At 46.3% G+C, this 18747-nt stretch overlaps 3 protein-coding genes across 3 annotated transcripts; 2 read left to right on the top strand and 1 right to left on the bottom strand.

Annotated features, from left to right (window-relative positions):
- Window positions 1-1346: 1346 nt before the first annotated feature.
- On the top strand, window positions 1347-2119 carry CTRU02_215253 (uncharacterized protein; the record flags this gene model as incomplete). The annotated part of the gene is made up of 2 exons (XM_036730530.1): window positions 1347-1630; window positions 2008-2119. The coding sequence occupies 2 exons, from the start codon at window positions 1347-1349 to the stop codon at window positions 2117-2119; spliced, it is 396 nt and encodes a 131-aa protein (XP_036577773.1).
- Window positions 2120-17605: 15486 nt separating this feature from the next.
- Window positions 17606-18280, top strand: CTRU02_215251 (mule transposase domain protein; the record flags this gene model as incomplete). Its single annotated transcript, XM_070206417.1, has 1 exon — window positions 17606-18280. The coding sequence occupies one exon, from the start codon at window positions 17606-17608 to the stop codon at window positions 18278-18280; it is 675 nt and encodes a 224-aa protein (XP_070059908.1).
- CTRU02_215252 (uncharacterized protein) lies at window positions 18088-18264 on the bottom strand (the record flags this gene model as incomplete). The annotated part of the gene is made up of 1 exon (XM_070206418.1): window positions 18088-18264. The coding sequence occupies one exon, from the start codon at window positions 18262-18264 to the stop codon at window positions 18088-18090; it is 177 nt and encodes a 58-aa protein (XP_070059909.1).
- Window positions 18281-18747: the final 467 nt, after the last annotated feature.

Here is an 18747-nt window from a genome sequence, read left to right as displayed (position 1 = left end):
GAGTGGTTGACAGGCGCCACAAATGGTGGACAGCCTTACATGACCCGCTGACTCGATCTAGCTGCTGTTCTGCCCCATTGAGATTGAGATATCCCTAGGTACCAATGAACATTATACTGGCTATTTTAGTGGTTCTGTTGGCTTGGGCCCCCGTGGGCTTTCTTGGGACATCTATCTGGTTTGATGAGAGAAAAGCGTTAGTTTCCACATTTCAAGTCTTTTAGGGAATGAGACGAAGAAAGTAGACGTGAAACAATACTGTCTAACACTACATTGAAATGAAATTAATGCCGTCTTTTCTGACTCAAGAAATCTTATGGCTCAAACAAAAGAGATTCCAAGTTGCTTCGCTTGAGGAACACGAATAGTTGTCCTACCATGCTCTTGGGCGACTCATCCAACTTCACAAAAGCCCTTTCTCCCCCCACCTCACTTCTCGCATGGGGGTCGAATGGAGTTCTATAACTTGGCAGTAAACCAAAATTCTTTTTGTTGGTTCCAACTATGCGCTGGAGTTATCCATTCTTATCGGAACATTCGGCAAGGTTAAACAGACGATAGTGGATATGTAAGTGTCTCGTACATAGGCTTTCAGTGATGCAGTCTGAACCCAAATTTCTTGCGACTTGATCTTGGATTTGTATAATGTCTATCTCATTTATGTAACTCTATAAATGGAACGTCAGTATATGACTCTGCTGTTGGAGCTATTGTCTAAGAGTATCGGTGTACTCAATGATGCGCTGGGGCACATAAGATCTAGATACATAAGGCGCATGCATGAAATGTCAATTGATGCTGTGCCACCGGTTCGTCCCCTTGCAGATTTCATGTTGCAGGCTGTAACTGTTCCCAACGACCGACAACCCGGAGAGTAAAGCAACACAAGCTTTTGATTAGTTACTAACCCGTAACTAGGTGGATACCGACTTCCGCTTCGTTTCTTGTAAGACCAAAGTCCCCAATAGCTCCGTACGCACCGCCTTTTGTTGGAAACCCACCAGAATGAGGGCTGCAAGACCGTTATCCCCATATTTCTTGAATCCCTGGGCAGTTATGGAGTCAGCGGTTTAATATGAGGTTCAGACACCGCCATGCGCAGTAGGATCGATATTGAACGCCAAGGGTACTCGGTGAGCCGACAAGCTCGGTAAGTCCATCAAAGAACTGCTTCATGTGACCAGACGCCATATCAACAGGGACAGAATACCAGGATGGAAACAGAATGTATATAAAGCAGTCTCCCTCGCGTAGATTGACTCAATACCAACATCAACCATCAATCTTCCATCAGGATAACTACTCTTCCACTACTGTCTGACACCTTTCCACGTCCAAAACTGATCATGCTTCTCAATTCTCTCGTCATCAGCATTGCAAGCCTCTCCGGGGTCTTGGCTACTCCTACCGCTGGTCGCATCGTTGCGAGGTCTTTCGAAGACTATGATATCGAGGACTTCCAATGGGAGGTGCCAGCCTTTCCCTCTGGGCCAGCCCTGGTACTGAACGGGTCAATTGAACAGGTTTACCAACAGCTCCTGGAAGTAAACCCCAACTATGACACGGACTTTCCGCTGGTTTCTATGAAGGAGGAGACTCGGTGGACGAAGACGAGACCGATGCCTGCCTCGTAAGATCTACAGACTTCTCTGGCTCCCACTTCACGTGCGATAGTCGTGACTTTTCACCGGCCTTCGCAAGCCGCATCAGGGAAGGCATCTCCCACCTTTGAGGTCGTTCTGGGAAGCCGAAGAACGGGCCTGGTCCCGGAAATTGCAGGAGAATTAGCTGTTCTTGGCAGAGCGCCATCTGGTGGTGCAACGACGTGGGTTTTGTCTTCTTTTCGACCTTGATCATGCCTTAGACAGATCATATCGACCGGAAGTTGCCATTTGCAGAAAGCTAACGAATGACGGCATAATTTCAGGACCGCAATACCAAAGAGCTTGCTTCTTTCGGCTCTATCGCTGACGGTGCCCAATATCTCGCTGACAGATGTACGTTCAGACAAGACTGTGGCAACAACGGTCCGGAGCGTGTTGCCGGTCAGGTCTTCCACAACACCAACTGGAATGTCATTGTGCGCCATGACGGAGAAAACTGCGGAAGAGTTGGTTAAGGGGCTTTCACCTACTGAACAGGCTGTATTCAAGTTGTGGTCTTCCACAATCACCTGATGTAAGATGTCTGGGGCCACGACATCTTCCACCGCACCCCGCGTACCCTGTCATCTTGCTGCCCTGGATATTTAGCTGGTCAGCAAAGCGTGTTGAGATAGAAACTCTGAATGAAACTGCTTTTATAGAGCCGCCACTGAGGCTTAACTTTGATGCACATCTATTTTTGGAGTTGGCCTTTCAAGTATCCATTTTCGCTCGGCTTGCACCCCGGACATGGTTTGGCTCCTGGCGTACGAGGCGAGAAATCGGTGCAGCGCGATTAAGACGTTGAAAGAAGATTCTCCACCTAGTTCCAGGTAAAGTTATTCTATCAGTCTTGTTAAATGACCTACACAAGGCGGGTAGCATAAATTGCGTCTGATGCATTCTGGCGTCGCTAGCATTTACCTTACCTACTAACGGCCCACCACTCCATCTGAAAGCGTTAAAGGATAGAACGAAACGGTCGGAAAAGCAGGCCATGTTCTCAGGTTGCTTATAAGGGAGGGTAGGTAAGATGCATTGAGGTTGTTGCTGTTAAGTATATTTTGGGAATTATATAGCACCCGTAAATCTGATGATGGCTCTTTTTGTCGCCAGAACAAAAGAATCTCTAATGGAGCTCCTTCCTCCGACTTTAATTTACTCTCATGCAAACCCCACAGACCGCCAGCGTCACAACACTTGAGCCTACAAGCTTGAGAGGTCGGTATATGAACTTTAGTCCAGTTTTACAGGCATCTATCTTGAACGTCTTCCGTTTTTGCACGCTCCTCGTAACGACATCGCTCCCAAGCAACAGCCAGATCGGGCATTGTTGGCTCGTCAACCGCCGTTTCGCTATTCCCTTCGATACAGAGAGCTTCTAGTCACGGGCCTTGGCCCTGAGGTTGCCAACAAGCTGGCACATGGCCTCAACTCGCAATATTGTTCTTTTACTCCTCCATTAGTCTTCTATCGTTGTTACTATATCTAATTCTCTATTGTGACTGACGAAGCTGCTGGCTGTTCCATCTTGAAATCCGAGAGGAACTGTGAACAGTCAGCACTAGCAGCATCTTACGAGACAAATTAGGATTAGTTAACAGCTTGAGATAGACGAAGTAAAACTAGCTGCATGCATTTGTAGAGTTGCCAGGAGGCCTAGGAAAAGCTCGCTTCGCTGTTCAAATAAATAATGGTTCAAACTGAAACAGTGTGATCATTCTGTAGCTAATGACAAGTAGATAGAATGAATAATAACATCAATCTTTTCCCCTTCCATACTATAGTCCAAGCGTGAACACCACCTTATTTACTACTGAGTCAATTTCCACACCTTACAGCAAGTTTTTTATCACCCTTTCAGTAGTTTCTTTTTAAGGAATAGTAGATCTATTATATTGTGAAAGTTTGTTAGCTTGGTTATGTTGCAAGTGGTGCAGGATATCTTATACCTAACAACAGCGAGGTTGTTGGAATTTTGATGGCATGGATGGACTTCATTAACAAAACATGATCCCTGTGTAACAGTTACACAGTTCTCACTCAAAGGACCGTCACCGGCGTTATTAGCATGCCCATCATGCACATCAGCTCGGATGCCATTGGCCAAGTCGTAACAGCAAATTGTGTTCCCAAAAGAAGTCGTCCAGTAATGAGATGCGCCCATCAGACTTCTGCCGGGTTCGATCAACCTTATTCTGTCGACGTTTTGAACAGCTCTCCAAACGAGAAAATCTCCATCTCGAGCTCGGTATTTCCATATCATAACGCGGGTAAGTTCGCCAGCATATGGGCAGCGATAGGAGCCAGTAAACGTGACTTGCCAAGTATCATAACGACGCGCTGGTTGGCGAGGTTGAAGCAACTTGGCTTTTGTTGAACCTTCGGGATTAATTTTGCGGCTGTTTGTAAGATTTAGGGAGGCTTCAAATGACTTAAAAACGAAATCTTCAAAAGATTCAGACGGAGAATACATATCACCGTAGGTGATATTTACTACAGCAGCCTGGGCTACATAAGAATATAAGGCGATAAAAAGAGTAAAAGTAAGTAAGACATGCATTTAGATAATAAGATGAAAAGCGAAGATAAACTAGGTATAAAAGCACTTGCGCCGGTTGGGCTAAGTAGCTAAATTATATGGAAAAGTTATAGTGAGAGTAACTAGTAAGATTTCAGCATAGAATAGTTTACCATCTTGGAACATAACGAGTTATTAATTATTGTAGAATAGATTATATAGTTATTATTGTTGCCGAGTATGTGATTAGATATTGATCAACCCCGCCCCCTTAACTTTAATCGCAGGAGATGAGAATATAGGTCTGATGATTGGTTCCAAAATATCTATATGACGCGTACATTCTAATAGCCTGATAAAAGATGCATTTAGCCTACAAAATATTACTTTTTTCTAGGCACTTGCGGTGTCGCCTGAATGCCGTTTTAGCTCTCTGGAACTTGCCGGTATATAATCAGAAAGGAATTCTAGGAGAAGAACGTTTTTCTCCTCAAAGGTAAACTGTAAATTGGCTCGTATATAAAGAACAAGTTTTTAAAAGAATTCTACTAGTAAACAATATCTGTAATACTATAAAGTCTACCTCTACCAAAACACAGGCAGTACAGCTTGTTAGTATGGAGGTAGTAAGACACAAGTGTCGCTTAGCATACAACGTTTTGATGTCTAACCAGTACGTTTAATAGTAACTGTAAACCCAATACGCAAGAGCTAAACCAAAACAGTGGGTTTATTTCTCACGCGCTGATAAGAGCAGCACTTCTAACTGCTGTATCCTATTGACTGTGGCATTCATCCCCCTCTTTTTAAAGGCGGGGGCTTACGTGTCATATAAAAGTATCATACATAGTCGTAGACTATATTGGATGACAAAAACCTAATTGGCGACTTCCTATTCAGTGTCGTTAAGTTTACCTAACATGAGTATGCCAAACCCACCTGGGTTAGCGGCTATGTGTTACGACCCGTTGGACATGGTCGCCAACACGACCCCGCCTGGATCCCGGCGGCTAACGCAGGGCATATGTAACCCAGCCGGACAGGTGTAACCAGGGATCCTCGGAACGGAAGAACTATGGACAAGTCACGTGGCCTCGGGGATAACGCGGGGTAAGGACAACCCGGGCTGGATATGTTGGATATGTCAGATATCCAACCGATCCCCGGATATGTTGGATATGTCAAATATCCAACATAGCCAAGATAAGGAGGACCGTTCAGGACTTGTATATAGGATGGACTCGAGCCGGGCTCGAGGACAGACTTCCATAGCTCTTCAGCAATCAACTTTGTGATTACCCTAACCGGTACTTTCAGCTATACCTAAGTGACGACTACTCTACGACTCTTGTTGAGGCCTTGACTGATCACCAAGACCTTTGAAGATCTACGATTCATTCGACCAGGACCACGGAACGACTGTTACTACTCTCAATCCCTGGCTTACTGTTAACACAAACCCACTGTCAGTTAGCTGGCCGTAACACTATGCTGCTAGAAAATATGTAAGATTGATTGATCTTGACAAATCAGATAGATCTGCCTTTTAGTCTCGGCCCTCTGTACAATGTCTGGCCCTTCTTTTGCTACCCTACTTTGCTCTGCCTGTCTCCCTGCCTCCTGACCCAGCCACTTTGTCACGTGCGACTTGGTCAAGGTCGACTCGCCTTACGCATAAGTTGCCAATCTAGCCTTACGTCTGGCTTCCTGTAATGTCAATAGTGCTCTAATGTCAGACGTTTTTTCATCCACATATAGTCGCTACCACTGGCCCGAAGGTTCCGGTATTTGGGTTCTCAAAGGGCTTGTATCGATTGCAGAACTAAGGAAACGGCTCGCAAGAATCAAAAGAAGCAGTCTCGTGCTCCTCTGAGTTTACCTGCCTACTCCAGCTCTTCAACCGACCCAACTGCTGCAAATTATACCGTTATCCTGATCTCTCAGTGTTGGGAAACTATAAGGTAAATACGCACTATAGCCGTTTGAGGCAGAAGTTAAAGAATTAACCAAGTCATGTCGGAAACATCACCGAGAGTAACATATCTCAACTCATTCTTGCAGCGGTCTGTGTGTTATCGCTCGTCTGATATCAATCTGTTGTAAAAAGCAAAAAAATGAAAAACGTCGGGGGTAACTTCGGAAACGCCGGTATTTAATTGTCCAATCGCAACCAATTTTCATTTCCTTTCATTTTTTCCAGACTGTATATGGGAAGAATAGATAGGGGTGGGATAAGAAAGGCAAAGAAAATGTGAGGAAAACAGGCATAATAGGGTAAAAGGAGGCGAGGGCGGTTCAACGTGTTCCACGACCATGGGGTGTCTAGAACGCGTTCTGTTCTCCAAGGTCACCGACAGGCGCATGGGGACTGGAGCTTCGTGGTGGCCTGTCAGGGATAGCTATGCTCAAGTAGCACAACGGAGGGGCGGCCTCTTGTGCGCAACGACCTGTTTGTTCGGCCTCCAGCCCGGAGCAAGGGTATCCTGCCCTGGCTGCTTAGGTTTGAGATGTTGTAAGCATCGCCACGATTGGGGTTAAGATGACAGAACATTTGTGCCAGACGAAAAAGTACCTTCTAACCCCCGGACTGCTGTAAGGATGCATTTTGGTGTACATGCCATATTGTGGTCACAAAAGTGGACACAAATCCATGCTAAAGTCAGCACAACTGACGCTGTGCAGCCATTTCCAGACACAAGAACAGATAATCCCCACACAACTCGATGAAAAATATCCAGTATGGGGAGGCGGTATCGCGACCGAGAAGGCTCGTGGGCGATAAACCACAGTCATAAGGCTCTATACGAATATCGTCAGCTGATCAGCCCCTTCCTTACGATCCGAGGCGGTCGGCCGACCTCTAATATGCAAGCATCGAGCTTGTAAGTCTCCTTACTGACGCAAGAATAGCCCCCTACACGAGTTGGGCTATCTCCCATAGAAACATCTCTCAAACCCAACGCAACGAACGAATTTCTTCAGAAGGGAAATGCTAAATGCTATTCTTGATACGCAAACCATCACCAGTTTAAGATGCAGCTCGAAAGTATGACAAATAAGACGCGCCATTATGCTGAACTGAAGTGGGGGGGATGACAAGCAACAATTGGAGTGTGGGATGGAACCGGTACAGAGCGCTCAGAATGTTGATGTGCATCTGGAAGAACTAACTAACTAGCTGGAGGGCTGGGGAGGCTGGCTAAGACCAGTAGTGGCGGCCGTCAACCCACGTGACGGGCCGACGAGGCCTGCCACTCACATGAAGAAGAGATTCATAAGGCAAGTAAGAGGGACGCGAACCAAATAACACTCTATTGTGTTGACGCTCTGACCTTGTTAACTTTACATCAAGGTGGTTCTCATTTGACGATTTTATTCAGAGTTCTCTTTCTGGGCTTTCAGGTAACTTCTTGTGGAAACTGTTTACATTAGCCCGAACTTCAAAATCGCCGTATGCCATATTAATTCTTACCTCGCTCTCCCGGTAACCTTGTTGCGTTGTCAGGGGACTGTAGAACTTCCCATTGCCAACAAGTTTGTGGCTCAGCTAGACGATGGATGAAATACCGGTCGCTGTTGCTGAAGTGAAAAACTAGTGTATGGGAGTTAGTTATGGTGTCTGCAAGGAGCCAAAGTCCTAAGGACTGGAATGCAAGGTCCAAACTTTCGTCAGCTTGCTTCGTTATAGATTTAGAGAAGATGAGTGGAAACAATGCTTACTTGATTTTCGACGCACACAAATTTCCTTATGATTGACATGCACACTTTCAACAAATATTGTGCCTTGGAGGCCATAAAAAGTGGTTGGGTTAAGAAAGACGATGTGGGAGAGAGACAAGGTTCTAGGTGAGGATGGGTCCGTTGCTTGAAGTTAAATAGCCACTTGCTGCTAGCCAGCTCCGAAACTAATTAATCCAGGGACCCGTGCACATCTTCAGGCGAGATTCGGCGTTGCGGTGTTATGGCTGGTGAGAAAGATGCATGGCAGCGAAAGACTCCACAACGACGGTACAAGGGTGCTGTGGAGATGATGCAATGAAGATCTACGAGATGCCTGCGACGATATCTTGTCTTGGCTGGGCTAGCAACAATTTTGTCACCGACAGCAGCCTTGAATTCGAAGTGGAATATTCTGGACTTCATCAATCATCGCTGTAGGAAAACCCAAATCCACGAATGACCGGAAGTCAATGAATGAATAGATCTGAAGAAGTATTTTAAAAAGAAATTTGAATCCCCAAGACTTATCGCTACAGGGAATTCTTTTCTGAGCACGACCGTCTTGGGATCCAGTGATGTTTTTATGCAATGTGATGCGATGCTTTGACTTGAACCTGCATGTGTGGAAAAGACACTTTCCTTACAATGATGGAGATGAACATCACGGCCGATGAGACTGCGAATTATTCGGGTCGAAATCAGCTGCCCCGTGGCTAATCTCACTTCAATCACAATCTGGAGCCTGTACAAATCGCAGGTGTCTTTGGTGACATTCACAAGGTGGGGGTCCACAGGATCGAAGCACTCATGATGGACTGTATTCACTTCAGGTTACCCGTTCAATGTGGTTGTATGGCCGACGCCATGAGCAGGCATGATATGTTCCGCACCATCCACGCAAGACCAGTTTGATCATGCGCAAGAGAGATAACCGATGGTAAGATGAGGAAGCCGTTTCTTGTTGGCGGCGAAAAACATGCTGCTGAAGGCGAGCCTGCTTGGCATCTGAGACCTCTCCCCATTCTTCCTTGGGAAAATGACAAATCTATCAATATTCTCGGTTACATGGCCATACGGCCGATGGATCACAGATCCGAACCATCTGCAGATTTGTGTCAGGCTGGGTGTCGCACAGAGTGAAAGAGTCAACAATAATACAACGTAGGGGGTACATTGTAATATCATTCGAATCTGCCTCCTCTAAACCTTTCTGGCCGCGTCCCTTTATTCCTTATGCGGACTATCGTATTTCCAGCCGGTGATCCTCCGGCCCCAAGCCCGGTCTTCCCCTCCGTAGCACCCGCGTCTCCAACAACCTGGGTATTGTAATATATAGCGTATAGGTCGAGCGGAAGTTAGTGCCATCACTACACATGTAAAGAAGCAAGAAGTATCCTGATCTCCGAAATGTTTTGCTAGTACCTCGGAAGGCAGACTTATGGGTTGCTGCATGCACGCGTAGAATGACCTCAGTCCTTGTGCAGTAACCTAAAAGCGACAGCAAAAAAAAAAAAAGAAACAGCAGCCCAGGGGATCAAAAAGATTTGAATAAAGATGGTGAGGCGCTACAAGTAGTGTAGGGCGACCTTACTATAAAGGCTTTTGCGACGATAGTTTCAACGCTCACCGAACACACCGAGCGAGGTGTGTTTACGTAAGCTGTGTAAAACGCACACCGTAGACGTATATAAGTATGTGCTTTCTCCCACACATACCCTCTTTCTAAATCAAGTCCCTCTTTTACACCTTTTTCTAGCCTGATTTTCATGTGCATAGTTCTTCATAGATCTCTTTTTGAACATGACACGAGGTTGGTACTCGTGCTCCTAGAGATTGACGAACTCCGTGAGTCAAAAGTAGTTGTTTCAACATGTCCCCGCCAAACTTACTATGCTACTGTTGATTAGCCGTAGAAGACCCAGCTAGGCTTATGTTACGAAGAGGGTAAGAGCCTAGAAGCGAAGTCAACGAAGCTTGTTTTGTCTGCTTCTCGCCTGTTTATGTCATCTTACTAGGGGATTTTATACAGAGGAAAGAACAATCATACTAACCAGCCGTACTTTAAATGTTAAAATTTAAGGAATACCCTGAGAATCGTCCGGCTTCAGCGTTCAAGAGAAGAGTCTTCAACACACTTGACAGTTATTATACTGGCTTTTGGACATCGAGCCAAAAGGGGGATAGCTTGGTTGATTATGTAAGACTATCATCCGCGAGGGCTCCCAATAGGTTCACGGGTACCCGTGCGTGTAAAATTTCACGGGTACCCGTGGAAATGACTAAGCAACCTGCCCACGTCAATGAACGCGTCTTGTGTCATACTGTTAGATTGACGCCTGCGTCCGGATAAAATGCTAGGAAATCTAGCTTAGTTGCATTCTTGCAATATGCTGAAACCGGGAAGAACGGGTAGATACAAAACAGAACCCCGCTTCAACCGGAATGGGTAGAATCACTCAATCAACAACATGAATCACTCTTTGCTCAATGAACCCCAGGTGTATTGCATCAAACTAATATCGTTTATCTAACAATTAAGAGTCTCATATCGCTCGAGAGCCAGTTACGCGCATGGAAAGATACGATGTCGAGTGGCAATACCTCATCTAAGAAGGTACTACTACGGACCTTTGAAGACTGGGGCCGTTGGGACGAAGAATTCTAAACAAAAGCTATAGGCTTGCATTTATGGGATTATATCAATCCTGAAAATGATGGAGCTTTAATGGAAAAACCTGCGAGACCGATAGTTGAATCCTATAATCGAAAGATTACTCGAGCTACCGACCCGGAGCAACTGTCCCAACAGGGGAGACAGACCCGCCATAGTGGCCAATCGAGTCAGACAGTTAGCTAGTCATCTGCGGGCGACTCCCTACCCTCAGCAACTGAGTCAACTGACCCACACCTCCATGCTCGAAATCTATCCGAACTTACTGCGGACGACAAAGCCTCCTTTACGTTCGAATGGAGGGTTTACGAACAAGACTACAAGGAATACAAAGAGCAAGAAGCAAATTCTGAGAAGCTTAAGGCTTGGGTTATTGATACGGTTGACTATGGCTTACGCTAGAGCTCTTGCCGCGCTATATGGGATTTGAGGACATGGTACTCCAACCTACAGACGAGTGTAGGCGCTACTGAAAGAGAACAACAAGCTGCGGCTCGTCGAAAGTACCAGGCAGCTATAACAACATTGACTAGGGTACCTAAAGACTTCGCTGGATGGATCACTTCCTGGGAAATGGCGGCAAACCATGTGCTCGTGAGGAAAACCGGAGGCGTGGAAGACCCCAATATTTGGTTCGACGATTTGACCAAGGCCATCCAACCAATTCTGGGAAGTTGGGCAGCTATATATGCTGGAATCTACAAAAACAAACTTGAGGAAAAATCATTGACGATCGGAGAGGTTGCAAAAGACCTCAGGAAGGAAGCAGAACGTCGAGATCTTCTTAGCTCGCGAGAGAAAGGTTCCCAAATAACCAAAGGCGTATTTGGCCCAACCTTTGCCGCAGACCGCGACAATACATCTTGGACGGAGGCTGAAACGCATAACGAAGAAGGGAGCCAACCTAGTCAAGACCAAGTCAACAGCCGAAAGCGAAAACGCATAGTCACCACACGGAGCACTAATATAGTATGTAAAGCCTGTGATGGCAATCACGCTCTAGAAAACTGCTACTATGTGTTTTCCAACGATGCACTAGACTACTTCAAGGGCAGGAAATTAATCCGTGATGCGGTTGAACATCGACTTAAGAACGACGCATCTCTCAAGGATGAAATCAACCGCATCAAGAAAGTCAAACACGTTGAAGCTACCGATTGACTAGGACGAAGTATTGGAGAGTGCATAGCCAGCTTCGTTGTCTCTGCGTTTAATTCGATGTCCTGCACTACATACTACCCATTGAAGAATTCGGCTCTTCTTGACTCAGGGTCAACAATACATATCTTTAATAACTTCAACCGGTTTAACAACTTCCGTCGATCGGAGGCTGGGGATTTCATCCTTGCTAGAGAAAGCAGAATTCCTATCCAAGGATACGGGAATGTGAACATACAAACCCAGGGACCGAGAGGACTAAGAATAATCCAACTGAACGATGTCGCACTATGTGGAAATTTCCCTTGCAATCTGGTATCCCTTAGACAATTAAGAAAACGCGGATATTGGTGGGATAATCGTCTTCGTTCTAACTACATAAGGTCATTCGATAACTTAATCGTATGCAAGGTTATGGACCGATATGACCAATTCGTCATCGAAGATATACCTCCTAACACGCCGAATACTGCATTCGTTACTCGAAGACACAAATTGAACTCCTGGACAAAGAAAGGTGCTATGAAAGCAGACGCAAGGAGGTGGCATCTTCGACTTGGACACCCAGGACCTCAGGCTCTGGAACATCTAGTTAATACCTCACAAGGGGTCCGGATAAAAGGACTAACCACGGTGGAATGTGATGGATGCGCACTTTCCAAGATGAAGCGTCAAATAAGCCGTCAACCACGGAACGTAGGCTACGGCCCGGGTAAGCGATTAGCAATCGACTTTCATGACCTTCCAAAAGACCCTATAGGCAGAAGTAGCGTAATGCTAATCACGGACCGCTGGTCGGGAATGATTTGGGACTACTACCTTGCGGAAAGAAGAATAGGAACGATCAGTACCGTATTGAAAAACATAACCGGCATACTCGAACGACAATACCAAATCAAACCAAAGATTATCGAATGCGATAATGAAATCGTGACGGGAGGAGTTATATCTGTATTACTTCACTCCCAACATATCAGAGTCGAAGCATCAGCTCCGAACACCCTAGCACAGAACGGAGGAGCTGAGGTGTCAGGGAGAATTATCAAGGCGAAAGCGCGGGCTATGAGGATAGGAGCTCGGCTGCCAGAGCATCTGTGGGTCGAGATTTACCGTGCAGCTGTATATCTGTACAACCGGACGCCAAAGCATATGTATAGCTGGCGAACACCGTACGATAGATTTTACACCGCCCTAGCGCACAGAGACGGGGTTGCGGTCTAAGACCGAAAGCCATACCAAGCATACCTACGTGTCTATGGATGCAAGGCATATGCTATGACGACGGATGCTCAATTACAACGGAAGAAAAGGCAAAAGTTGAACCCAAGAGCATGGATCGGTTTTCTTGTGGGGTACCAGTCAACAAACATTTATCGAATATGGAACCCTCAGACTGGAAGAGTCGTCGGAGCAAGAGACGTTATTTTTAACGAAGACGAATTATTTAACGGAAACTTAAACCAATTAAGAGATGACCTCCTTCACGTCGGACAGCAAGAGCTAATCAATTTACTTGACCAGGTTGAGGAACCAGAAACAGACCGAAATATGATAGCAGAAGAAGACTACACCGGTGCCTTTATACCCTAAACAAATTGGGAGGGCCTTTATGGAGAAGACGAGGACGTCGGAACCTAGCTTAGTTAGGAAGATGCCGTTCTCCATGAAGTAGAAAGAGATACAGGAGCTGAACAGTTGGAGGCTGAGTCTAATCAACCAGCTAGTACCGACGAAGGCTCTGGACAAACCGGGGACGCGGAAGTCGACCTAGGGAAACCAGAAGGCGGCACGGGAGACCAGGCAGAAGCCGGCACCGATGACCAAGCCAAGAATTCTGATGCCCAGAGTCGTCCGTACCTATCCCCTGTGTCTCTTCCACCGACAGCACTTCTAGCTATAACGATTCGGGATGATTCGGAATTCCTACAAGCAAATGCTCAGAAAGGTGAAAGTTTATATGATGTCTTTGAAGCATGGAAGGCAGCGTTTGCGGCTGGACGACAGGCCACGCCGGTGGGCATCTTTGAAGGAAAGCAGATCGACAAAGCAAAGCTTCAACGACTGTTAAAGAATCCAAGTTGCCTACACAGGCGGCAGATGCCTCCGTTACCGCGAAGCCATGCTGATCTTAGAAACCACCCCATGGGTACGCTATTCGAGACGGCGGAACAACAACATCTACGCAGTCACGCCGAGATGAAATCTTGGATTGAAATAAGTCGAAAAGACACCCGTGCGAAGGACTGTCAGGTCCTAGACTGCATGTGGGTATACGTATATAAATTCGACAAGCATGGACGGTTTCAAAAGGGCAAAGCACGCCTCGTGGTCAGAGGAGACCAGCAAATCAAGTCAATACATGAAGAAACCTATGCCGCAACACTAGCAGGACGGTCTTTCCGGACACTGATGGCGGTTGCTGCACGTTTCGACCTCGAACTAATCCAGTATGATGCCGTTAACGCGTTTGTAAACGCAAAGCTAGACAAGGACATATTCATGCGCATGCCTCCAGGCTATCGGAAACCAGGAATCATCCTGATGCTCCAGAAAGCGTTGTATGGCCTAAGAGAGTCACCACTCCTGTGGCAAAAGGACCTTATGGCTACGCTGAAAGACCTCGGGTTTGAAACCGTTCCACATGAGCCCTGCTGCATGATCAAAGGAGCTATCATTATCTTCTTCTATGTGGATGATATAGTCCTGGCATATGAAAAGAAGAAAGAGAATGAAATCAAAGAAGTAACAGGAAAGTTACAGAGACGATATAAATTAACGGGGGGAAAACCACTACAGTGGTTCCTTGGAATCGAAATCATTCGAGACCGAGACAAGAAACTTATCTGGCTATCACAGTCAGACTATATTGACAAGATTGCTAACCTATCTGAAGATAGAGATCAGCGACATGACATTCCCATGAGACGCGAAGAGCTAAGACCGTATGAAAAACAAGCTAGCATAGCGTCTATAAGGCGATACCAACGCAAGATTGGATCAATTCTATATGCTGCCGTTATTACTAGACCTGACATAGCTTTCGCAGCATCAAAACTAGCCAGGTTCAACGCAAACCCAGGTCCAGAACACTACAAAGCAGCAGACCAGGTTCTGCTTTATCTGAAGAAAACCAAATCGCTTGCCTTGCAATTCGGCGGAGACGATGAGTTCTTCGTAGCAAGCGATGCCTCGTTTGCAGACAATACAGAGGACCGCAAGAGTTCCCAAGCCTATGTAATGCGATTATTTGGAGGCACTATCGGTTGGAAAGCTAATAAGCAAGCAACCGTTACTACTTCAACAACAGAAGCTGAGCTACTTGCTCTTGCTCAGGCAGCCAAAGAAGCTATATTCGTATCGCGACTACTTAAGGAACTTGGACTTCAATTGGATGAATCACGGATACGAATACAATGCGATAACATCCAGACAATACAACTGATCAACAAGGACATCACCAAGTTGCAGACAAAACTCCGACACGTTGATATATACAACCACTGGTTGAGACAGGAAGCTCAATTGAATAGAATCAAAGTGGAATACAGACCTACTGCAGATATGGTTGCAGACGGACTGACTAAACCGATGAGCCATACGCCATTCAAGACGTTTATCAAACAAATCGGCCTAGTGGACATCTCCAACCACCTAGAGAAGAGAAAGCTGCCCACACTGGGAGAAATGGAACTTCTAGGTGAAATGGAAAAACTGGAAAACTAAGTAACCCAGCGGATCAGTCTCTGCCTAAGCGGCCTCAACTGGGGGGGTGTGTTAGATTGACGCCTGCGTCCGGATAAAATGCTAGGAAATCTAGCTTAGTTGCATTCTTGCAATATGCTGAAACCGGGAAGAACGGGTAGATACAAAACAGAACCCCGCTTCAACCGGAATGGGTAGAATCACTCAATCAACAACATGAATCACTCTTTGCTCAATGAACCCCAGGTGTATTGCATCAAACTAATATCGTTTATCTAACACATACACCTTTCACGCGTTATTTGCATCCAGCACTTCAGTCATATATTCTTAAAAATGGAAATAGCTCTCAAAGACTCAATACTCACATTCCCAGACGACAGTCTCCCCCCTGAAAGCGATCATAAATCTCGCGATGAGCTTTTTATGTCAATCAACAACTGGGCGGCGACAAAGGGATACGCATTCACTACCGGGAGATCAACAAAGGAGAAAAGCGGACGACGGACGATTACATATTCATGCGATAGGTCGTGTCATCCGCCAAGCACATCAATAGCGCGGCAAAGGCAAACTACTAGTAGGGGGACTGGTTGTCAATTTTCCGTCCTTGCTAAGGAATCTTTGGATAAGAGCACATGGAGCTTGAGACACCGGCCCGATAAGCGTTTTTCTTCTCATAATCATCCCCCAAGCCAACATCCGTCTGCTCACCCAACGCATCGCAAGCTATCTGAGGAGGATCAAGCCAAGGTGGCCGGTCTTTCAAACGCTGGCGTCGCACCCAGGGACATCAGAACATACATACGACAAACGACAGACTCTATAGCGACCCAGCAGGATATCTACAATCATATTGCAGCCGCTAAACGAGATGTTCGTGAAGGGCAGACCTCGATCCATGCACTTGCCAATCAACTTGATGAGGAAGGCTTCTGGAGTCGCATGCAGTTTGCACCAGATGGCCGAGTTACGGCTGTCTTGTTCGCTCATCCAGATTCCTTAGCCCTTCTCCAAGCCTACCCAGACATCATGTTACTAGACTGTACCTATAAGACTAATAAGTATGGTATGCCACTTCTTGATATAGTTGGCGTCGATGCTTGCTAACGGTCGTTCTGTATTGCGTTTGCATTTCTTAGCGGCGAGGCAGAAGATGACTATACCTGGGCTTTAGAGCGGGTCAAATCCTTGTATAGTCAGTGCAACGCTAGCCTACCTGCGGTTATCCTTACAGATCGCTGCTTAGCATGCATTAACGCTGTTGCAACCATCTTCCCCTCTTCTGCATCTTTGCTTTGCCTCTGGCATGCGAACAAGGCCGTTCTTCAACATTGTAATCCAGCTTTTGACTCTACTAAGCCAAAGACAGTCAACAATCCTGTAGCGCTCAAACCTTCAACTCAGAGCTGGGAAGAATTCTATAACTCCTGGCATTCGATCATCAGCTCGCCATCTGAGGTGGTTTTTGAGGAGCGCGTTTCCCAGTTTGAGGAACGCTATCTTCTAGACCATCTCGAAGAAGTCGGCTATGTTACGTCCGTTTGGTTGAAACCATACAAGGAGAAGCTAGTGAAAGCCTGGGTCGATCAGCATACCCATTTTGGCAATGTGGCTACTTCGCGAGTTGAGGGTATTTATGCACTACTTAAATCGCACTTGAAACGATCTACATTAGACCTTTTTGAAGCTTGGCGAGCAATGAAGCATGCTTTACTAAATCAGCTATCGGATCTAAAGTCAAATCAAGTTAAACAGCAAATACGGATACCAGTTGAGCTTTCAGGGTCAATGTACGGCGCAGTGCTTGGCTGGGTATCGCATGAAGCCTTGCGCAAAGTAGAAGAGCAACGGAAGCTGCTCACGAAGAAAGACACAAATCCTTCCACAGCCTGTACGGGGACGTTTTCTCGAGTATATAGTCTCCCATGCTTACACAAATTAAAGACTTTACAAGAACAGAATCTTGTTCTTCTACGTGAGCACTTCCATGCACATTGGCATTTGAGGCGTGATGGAGCGCCGCAGCTATTGCTGGAGCCTCGCCAGCGCATAGAGCCCAGGTTGCAATTAGAGAATCCCAGTATTCCCAAATCAAGCACTAGACGAGAGCCTAGCGGGTTCGAAGTTGTTGAAGTTGCTTCACGGGCCCCAAGCAAATGCAGTAGGTGTCATATAGTTGGCCATACTATGACTTCAAAGGCGTGCCCTCTGCGATACACGCATTTATTGCCTGAACCGACACCTACTCCAGATCCAGCTACAGTATCAACTGCGATATTTACCGGGACGACGACAGATATACAAGAACCTCCTTCAAACGCCGTGCAGGACGTACCAGAGTTGGTTCAACCGACTATTGCTATAGTGGTAGAGACCAGTATATCACCACCTCGGGTATTATCACCATTTGCGCATTCGCATTCACCTTCGCTGCCAGGATACGATTCACCTCAGGCGATATACGGACGGTACTATGCAGCAAGAAGCGCCTGGTACGGTGCTCAACCTCGTGGGAGTGTCAAAACAAACCAGGAGTATCGAAGGGCAATGGGACTTCCGCTACGTTATGACAAAAAGTGTTATGAGTGGTGTCTTGACTATAAGCAGATGAAAGGACGCTGCACTACCTCACACGGGTCAAGGGATTGGACGAAGGAGGAGATGATGGCTTATCTGGACTGGGATAGGGCTGAATACAAACGGGTCGATGAGCTGATTATTGCGGAAGATGGACAAAACCCCTTTAAAAACAGTGAGAGAGGTATGAGCGAAGTCTGGAAACGAGTCGAGCAAGATAAGGCAGAGCAGGAGGCGTTATACGCTGGTAGTAAGCCCGAAGAGTGCATCGTAGTAAAGTCGTAAACTTTCCGGATAAGTTTGATGCAGGCCGTGCCTCTCATTGGCTCATGAGCCCTATATCAGAGTTGCTTAGTCATTTCCACGGGTACCCGTGAAATTTTACACGCACGGGTACCCGTGAACCTATTGGGAGCCCGCTATCCTCGCTCACTTACATAAGACAAGCTGTGTTGTTCTTGGTTGATGCTGCCAGTGCCCTGAGTCGGTCATCACACCGGAACCCTTGGCGTAATGCAGACACAAACGCGCATGAACATCATGAAAACGCTCCTCTATCTTTGGCTTGTGCTACCGCGTTGCGCCGGCAAAGCTGTTGGGTCTATAAACTTTCCCGACGGGCTGCTCTAACCCTAACATAAACAACCTAGTTATTTCACCTGGATCCGAAACAGTACAGAGACAAAACGGCATGACTGCCGAGGCTTTAGGTTTATAAGTCTATAGTACTCTTTGTAGGGACCTCATTCCTA

The sequence above is a fragment of the Colletotrichum truncatum genome (genome assembly GCF_014235925.2).
Source record: "Colletotrichum truncatum strain CMES1059 chromosome Unknown Contig_0014, whole genome shotgun sequence".
In the NCBI taxonomy this organism is placed as follows: domain Eukaryota; kingdom Fungi; phylum Ascomycota; class Sordariomycetes; order Glomerellales; family Glomerellaceae; genus Colletotrichum; species Colletotrichum truncatum.
Note: the sequence above shows the minus strand (reverse complement) of the source record. Positions and strands in the feature narration are given on the sequence as shown.